The sequence below is a fragment of the Rhagoletis zephyria genome, unplaced genomic scaffold, assembly GCF_001687245.7.
Source record: "Rhagoletis zephyria isolate East Lansing unplaced genomic scaffold, Rhagoletis_zephyria_1.1 Rzeph_scaffold_10685, whole genome shotgun sequence".
In the NCBI taxonomy this organism is placed as follows: domain Eukaryota; kingdom Metazoa; phylum Arthropoda; class Insecta; order Diptera; family Tephritidae; genus Rhagoletis; species Rhagoletis zephyria.
Genome location: NW_016167762.1, coordinates 10,534 through 19,286, shown reverse-complemented (window position 1 = coordinate 19,286; position 8,753 = coordinate 10,534). Strand labels below are relative to the sequence as shown.

At 32.6% G+C, this 8,753-nt stretch overlaps 1 protein-coding gene across 1 annotated transcript; it reads left to right on the top strand.

Annotated features, from left to right (window-relative positions):
• Nucleotides 1-724: 724 nt before the first annotated feature.
• On the top strand, nucleotides 725-1,576 carry LOC108376581 (adenylate kinase-like). Its single transcript, XM_017632801.1, has 2 exons — nucleotides 725-874; nucleotides 966-1,576. Exons 1-2 carry the CDS (start codon nucleotides 731-733, stop codon nucleotides 1,062-1,064), a joined length of 243 nt encoding a protein of 80 aa, XP_017488290.1. The 5' UTR covers nucleotides 725-730; the 3' UTR covers nucleotides 1,065-1,576.
• The last annotated feature ends 7,177 nt before the right edge of the window (nucleotides 1,577-8,753 follow it).

Here is an 8,753-nt window from a genome sequence, read left to right as displayed (position 1 = left end):
ACCTAACCTTAGAGCCCGGGAGTCCAGCTCCTTCCTGTCCAAGATATTAGTTAAACAAATTTCTATTGGGGCTAAATCTTCTACATGCAATAGATATATAAAGATAAATTCATGATCAAAAAATCTCTTTCAGGAAGCCATATTTGAACTAAATAGAGACAGAACTATACAAATATCGCCTCTTAGAAGTTTATCCGTAACAACATGGTTACCAGATTTCAGATTTGTCTGTTAACAGTATTGCGTGTCATAACTCAAAATTCAAAAATGCAATAAAAGTATAAAGTTTTAAGTTTGATTTTCAACTACAATTTAAAAATGTAGGTCACAGCATAAAGCCGTCATCAGGCCTAACTTTCTTTTAAATAGCACTTAGGAATGTTGCCAAATTCTTAAGTTCTCTTTAGAACTTGCCAAACCAGAAATTTGACCCGTGATGTGGGCCTGACCTCAAAAAAGAACGCAAACAAATGTTATGTTCGCAGTCAGTCGTTGGTCAAGGAAACAATTGTATAAGACATCGTTATATTGATCTAAAACGATATATTTCGCTTTTTCAAAAATACTAGTTACTAAGTGTTTAAATAACTGCTTTGCTTTACATTGGAGGAGGTTTTGTCCCCATCTGGCCTCTGAAATAATAAATTCGCTAAAATCTCTAAACATACGAGACACAAACAAGTTTACTAAAACCAAAAAACAAAAAAAAATTAAATTCTTTTAGGATGTTATGGTCCAGCGCATTTTGGGACGTGCAGCTGCTTCGACAGAAAAGCGCGCCGATGACAATGAGGAAACCATCAAAACTCGCCTCGCCACCTTTAGAACGAATACCAGTGCAATTTTGGATCAATATACCGACAAGACGATAACGGTGAGTGTAAACCATGCATACATACATACATACATATATTTTTCTTGCATAACTCCGATTATTCCTTTTTCTTTTTTTCTTCAATTTACAGCTCAATGCCGAACGTACGGCCGATGAAATTTTCGTTGATGTGCAACGTGCATTGGATTGTCTGATTCAAAAGAAGGCTCAGGCGGTTGCATGCGCCTAATTTATGAATACATATCTATGCCATGCCACAAATAATATCCATAAATATGTAGATAATAAAATTTACGTGATTGCACGTAAACCTGTTGTAGCACAATTGAAACGCGCGCATACCTATGTACATATAAATACATACATACATACATAAGTACATATATTACCAAAGCAATTGATATTAGCTAATTTATTAGCGAAAAAGCAAAAGAAAATAATTTATTTAAAAAATATATTGCAAATACTCGGTACTAATATGCGTGCAATTTTTTCGCATTGAGCGGAACTACTTACAATTGCATATATGTATGTAATTCTCAACCCATAAACGCTTGAGTAATTATTTAGCCGCCAAAAAAGTTGCATAAGTGTAGCAAAACAAAAGAAACTATGATTAAAATGGTAATGAAGTATGTATGTGCGTGGTATGTACACTAATAAGAGCTGTCTATGGGAAATATGTGCTTTAATTATCTAAAAAATACAATGTATGTACTTTATTTATTTAATAACACAAAGAGCAATAAAAATTATTTTAAATAAAAATAAAAAGAGTATAATGAAAGAAAACAATAGATACAAATTTTAAAGATTTTTACGCTCATGAATATGTATATAAGTCCCATTTCACTCTTCGTTTTAGACTGTACCAGAAAAAAAAATCGCGGTGCACACAGGAAAGTATTTTTGCAAGGCAATTTCGCATCTCAAAGTGTGATACATCGATGATCTTGTCTTGAGGAGAAATTTTTTTTTATACCAAAGTTCATTGCGCTCAATTCCCTCATTGTAATACTTACCCACCAAACCTCAGTTATTATCAATCACCCTATCGTACCGCCCAGTAAGGAAGTATTTCGATTACTGCATAGGTGTAATCGAAAAAAATTAAAAAATGTTAGTTTAGACCATGAAAAAAATTTCGAAATTGCCTTGCAAAAATACCGCACGGCGCACTTTTTTTGTTTTCTTGTGAGATGATACGATCTAATGTGCATGCATGGTGAGTAATCTTTTTGTGTCATTTTTAATTACATTCAACTTCCGCTAGAAAATACTTGCAGTATGAGAAAATTTATGGCAAAAATGTATAGCTATAATTTTAATTATTTACGCTTACGTCAACGACTATGCAATCACTGTCGCATTTCATATGCTTAAAGGAAATCTAAATTACAGCGAATTTGTTTGTATGAATGTTTCCTTTATTTTTACACTTTCTTTTTGTATAAATCTAGACTTCCTTACTTATAAGCGAAACTTAAGTTTTTTGTGAGATGCATAGAATTTCCGCGGCCGCATCCGTTGGTATGATTTCAGGACGTTTTTACCGTTTTATTAAATTTTTATGAATTGTTATTTTTTAAAGTGTAGAGAAAGTAGCAACGTTGAAGAAAATCGATTCTCTTGTTTATGTTAATTATTGTTAGATAATAAAATCCAGTTGAAAAAATTTTAGTGTTCCCCTAAAGAGAAAAAAATTGCTAAATTAAAATTTTAAATTTCAGGACTTTTAGAAAAATTTTAGGCACTCACTTTTATAACCCATTAATTTTAGTGCAATAAAGTGCAAGTTTCAAGTGGCTAAGAACTCGCATTGATTTTTAATCATTATTTTATTTACTGACATTACCAGCACACTTTATGCATACGGAAGAGAATGCCCAGAAAAAAATATTAGAAACACATACATATACACGAATTCTTTACGACTTGAAACTTGCACTAAAATTTAAGCAGCTATGAAACTGTATAACTGAATTTTTTCTAAAAATTAAATAAAACATAGTATATAATTTCGGTGAGAATTTGTTTATAATTTTTTCTGTGAAATTTTTTTTTCATTTTGGAGGTTTCCTATAATTGTATTCAACTAGTTTTTAGTTATGTAATATTTATTGACAAGAACAGGAGAATGGATTTTCTTCATCATTGCTAGTTTCGCTGCACAAAAAAAATGTAAGAATCGGGCTTAAGAGGTATCTTCCAAATTTTATTAGCTATCATTAAAAAAAACAAACCATCAAATCGGTTGAAAAATTAATGTCTATTTCGAACAGTAAATTCCAGTTTTGGACCACTGTACAATGGTATTCGTGGTTCTGTATTCTGTATTGTTCTCTATTCACACGTCAGTCTACTTTCGCCGATAGCCACCACTAATGTTGAGCACTTCTTTTAGCCCTGATACTCGCTATTTGATCTTCTGATCCCGAATGGTAGCCGTTAGTGAGCGAATGGCACTCATTTCAAAATCTCATTTTCACCATTGCTGTGGTTGTCCACAGTACGCGACTTCATTAAATAAAGTTGCGGAAATGAAAAAAGCTCGCTTCCATTTATCTAATAAATAAGTCTGTCTTTTATTTTGTACTTTTGAAAAATGTACATTCTATCTAAGAAAAATTGCTACTACTCACCTGTACTTTTACAAACTAAATTAAGTTCAAGGATTGCAAAATGCATTTTTTCATAGTTTCTATTTTTACGCTTATTTTATTTTTCTATTTTTATAAAGTATTTTCCGTCATTTTTGCCTCAATTTTAAATGACTTTCTGTACTACAGCTATTTGACTTAATGGCCCCCGTTATGAAATAAAACATAAGCGCAAAGATCAACGGTCAAATACCACTCATTATAATAGGGTGGTTCAAAAATGCATGTGAAAAAGTAAAGTCGGAATTTGTATGCTCTCGTCCCCTAGGATTGTTCTATACCGAAAAAATATACCCTTATTTTTTTTGAAATCCAAAAATATTAAGAGGTCGCTCAAAGCGCTCAAAGTTTGCCATGTATTTTATATGGGGAAAAACTACTTTTCATTGAAATATTATAGAATTCTTGAAAATTAATATTTCTCGGTCGGAAAATTCTGGTTCTCAGGAGACTTCCACTAACAATACTCAATTGTTTATTTAAGCATTTTTTGATGCCTAAGATTTTTTGTTTATCCCCACATTGCATTTTCTGGAGGTTTTTGGCGACCTATAAAATATAGTTACTATGAAAAAATTATTAAATAAATAATTGTTTATTATTATTGCGAATCTCCTGAAGAGAAACAGTTTTCCGATCGAACAATATTGACTTTCAAGAATTCTATACAATTTCTACGAAAAGTGGTTTTTTTTCCATATAAAATATATGGAAAACTTCGAGCGCTTTGAGCGACCTCTAAATATTTTTTGATTTCAAAATAAAAAATAGGGGTATATTTTTTCGGTATAGCACAATTCTAGGGATGAGAGCATAAAAATTCCGACTTTACTTTCTCACATGAATTTTTGGACCACCCTAATGTATGTATATACAAACATGCATGTGCACTTATGTATGTAGATACAAATGCATAAACATATAAAGCGACCTGCTGCTAATTAGAATTAGTGTATATATACATACACATGTAAATACATATATTTTCGTATATTAGTCTTAATCCAAGGTAAATTAGGATTTTTCCCATCAATCACTTTTCTTACGTCGACTTTAGATGAAATGCATCTTTCATTAGTTAGTAACATTTAGCAACAGTAGCGATTCATTAAGCTTCTTATCGGCTTGCTGATATTTAATTAAAATTAAATTTGCTACGCTAGATAAGTTACAAAAGCTAAAATTGCACTTTAAATATATGCATATGTGTATGTATGTGTATGTATGTTCTTACATTTGGATGTACATACGTACATACACTTGTATGCATTGCACACTGACGTTGAATTTTGCCTTTCGGTCCAGATTTTCAGAAAAAAACTGTTGAATTATCGAAAAATGGCAAAAATTGCAAAAATGCCAAATTTCCAAATTTTGTTTTCAAATAGAATTTGGACGTAGTTTTTCCGAAGAAAAAAAACTCGTATTAATGAAAACCCAAATTGACCTCATGTCGATGAATTGATCAAAAATTAATGAAATATTAGAAAAAAAACCTCGGCTCATCAATAGCATTCGCTTGTTTTCCCACAAATACGAAAATCTCAATCTATGAATTTACTATAAAAACAAATTGATTTCATGAACAAATCAACATTAAAAAATCAATATTCCAGATTCATCATTAGCCAGTCTTTTGTTTCTTAACACTTTCCGCGTTCTGGAATGAAATCCTCAAACATATTTTTTTGTGGGTCGCATTATAATCGCCTTTCAAGGTCCAGCAATAGTGAGCTAGCATGTGGAGGTTTGATTTCCTATTCTACCACTTCTCCATAGCGGCTATGTCCTGGTGGAATCGTTCGCCATGTTATTCGCTGGTGTTTTTTTACTAAGTTTTTTTTTTTTGTATTTGTTCACACCTTTCTACTCATCTTGCGAATTGGATTTTCATTAATACGTGATTTTTTTCTTCGGAAACTTATCATGAAAAGTGAATCACAAAAAGATGATTACGCAAATGCCTTGTAGTGAAACAGGAAAGGTGAGTGACTATATATGTACAATGTACAAGCAGATGTACGTATACATATATGTAAATATATGCATATATATGAACAGAACTTTGATGAAACTATTAACGCTCATAAATAACTCAAGTTTTCCGGTTGAGCCACTTAACCACTCACTAAACGCACAAAGCGGCAAGTTTTGACGTAGAAATTCTTGTGTGTTTATCTTACATTTTTCCTAGCAGACTAAAAACAGTTAAGTTAAACAGCTAGCATATGTATGTATGTACATTAGTCAGTACCAAAAAAAAAGAGTTCGCAATGCAACTTCGAATATAAAGTGTTTTTGCAAGCCAATTTCGGAAAAAGGATTTTTTTTTTGGCCAATCGTAGGGGTCGCCTCTTTACATTTTTTCGACATATCTTCTGCATTTACAGTCAGATCTTTAAGTATGATATATAGCGTTTTTTGTCGCAAGGAGACCATTTATTTGGTTTCAAAGTTCATTGACATCGAAGTACCTTGTTATAGTATTTACCCACCAAATCTGGGTTCTTATCATCCCAACGTACCACCCTAATGTCATAATAATTAAAGCACACCAAACACCAGTCACCAAAATACCTTGCAAAAATACCTACTTTAGACTGAGGGGTGTGCTGAGATGTTTTTCTTGTTTTGCTTATAAGGTGGCACGGTCTAACGTACATATTTATATACGTATAAAAATATGTATGTACAGATATTTTATATTCGACTACATACTTATTATTTCCTCTAAAGACATTTTAAGTTAAACTTATGTTGATTCCATTTCTTCTAAAAAATGTTGCCCTTCCCCGGTGGAAAATATATTTGATTTTACACTCAACCCTGTAAGAGGGCATGTTTGATCCATTTTGTCCTTGTCTAGCTCTCGCATTTCATAATATTCTCGTTTTAAGGCAACCATCTGATTTTCAGGGCAACCTTCTCCCCTTATAAAGCTTCACAGGGCGGAGAATGTGCTTTTTATGCCTTACAAGAGTGCGACATTTTAAGAAACGAACACAAAATTTTCACACCGTTTTCCTTTAAATTTATTTTAAAATCGAACACGAAAAGCGAAAGTGGTAGAAGCAAAGACACTATTACCTTAGCTAAATTTATATTTATTTTATTTTATTTTTATTTAATTTTAGTTTTATTTTATTTTATTCTACTCGATGTCGTGAAAGCCGATTAAAACTAAAGCAATTTGAAAACACATGGCTTTTTCCACATGGCTTATGATTAATCCTCTCTTCTAAAACAAAAAAAAACAAAATGTTGCTCAGTAATTAATTTAAAACTAGAATACAAATCGGCAAATTATGGCCATATAAACATAAACATTAACAATAAATCCAAACACACTCAGCCGAATTTGCATAAATTCAAATAGTCAAACTCATCGTTAAACGTGAAGTGGATTGGCACTTAAAGCCCCATCCTCGCTCTATTAGTAAGTATGTATATATATGTATGTAAGTACATAAGTATAATCAGCAATTACTCAAAAAGAAAAAAATATATATATTATTTATACCAGAAGCCTTGTAAGTACTTAAAAAACAAAGTTGGTTCTAGGCCTCCACTTTATGAAATTTGTCAAGTGACGTTAAAGAAAATTGAAGGTAAAGTAAAAATTGCTACGCATCTGCGCTACCGCAACAAACCAAATTTTAACTATGCATACCAATAGCGCGATTCCCTCTTTAGTTTTCTGCAAAAAAAAAATAATAATATCAGTTTAATATTATACAAAGCAAAGAATCAGTTAAGTAAGCATTATGCTCTGCCCGCCATTAGTTATTTGGGTCTATGAGAATTTTATTCTTTGTCTAGCTGTTGGAAGACAAAAGGTATGACGTAAATTCTGACAGCAAACACAAATGGCAAAGCTTTTTTTTATTTTTATTAAAATTATGCAAATTTGAAATTTGAATATACTTTTATTTTAATTAAGTGCGCAAAACAAACAAACGACAAGCTAACAAAAGGCGTAAGTGCGCAAACGCAGGGCTCTGCTGAAGTTTTGAGTTAAAACTGTAAATAAATATAGATATTTCGCATAGTTTAGTGTGGGGTTTGACGCACGTCGTAAATACGTAAATATCTTCGTAGAGTAGGTAATTGTTACTGAAATTATTTTCAATATTTCACTCATTCCAGTGAAATAAATTTTTGCGTGAAAAGAGCAGTTACGCAGCTCAACCAAATTGTAACCACTGCCTATTTTCCTATAACATTTTTTTTTAGAATTTTTTAGATGTGTAGGTATCGTTATTCTACAACAAAAGTTAAAAATATTACAAAAATGCCTTTTTTGACACTTTTCATCTCAAATATCTCGAAAACTATAGCCAATCTAATAGTTCTGAGGAATGATTGTTAATCGCCGCAAAAAATCGTATGGAAATCCTTTGGTTCTCCAGTGTTGTCAATCATAGCTTAGTCTTTAATAATCTGTTTCGATTTTTCTATCATTTAGATCGTTAATCTAAACTAGAAAAATGTTGATTCATTTTTTCGACTGCCTTTCTTTAATCATTATTCTAAGATAACGGGAATTTGAAAAATGTACTTTACGCAAGTTCCGGTTTTTTATGGTAGTTCTTGGCTCGTTGGCCGCTGTGGTGTAGTAGTTAACAGTGCGCGCTACCACTCCGCAGTACCTGGGTTCAAGCCCTAGTTAAAGCAACATCGCAAAACAAAAAAAATATAGAAGAAAGGTTTTTTCTTAACAGCGGTCGCCTTTCGGCAGGCCAACGCAGACCTCCGAGTGTATTTCTGCCATGAAAAACAGCTTCTCATAAAAAAAAAAATACAATCGCCGTTCGAAGATTGGTGGAACAGGCGACGATGGAAAATCCGCACGTCCACGCATTTTACGAACGCCAATAGCCGTAGATAATCGAGTTAGTCAAAATCAGCTGCATAAGCAGAAATCATTCTTGGACTAAGCGCATATAAGTAAGAGGCCCACCGGACACTTACCTTCTAACAGAAGCGTTGAAATCAAAACGTATGTAAGTCAAAATCGAGAGCCTTGCTTCGCCAATACGCGAAAAACGGCTAAAGACAAATTATATTTGCTGACAATAAAATTTTTACTTTAGAAGAATCGGTCAATGAACAGAAGGATAGGGTGTATGCTCTGTCATCACGACATGCGTTCCAATTCGATTCTAGGATTCAACGTGGCGACCACCCAGCTTTTATGATGGTTTCAAAAAGACTCTTCTCCAGCTTATAAGGCAAAATCACAACGAAATCATGTTCCA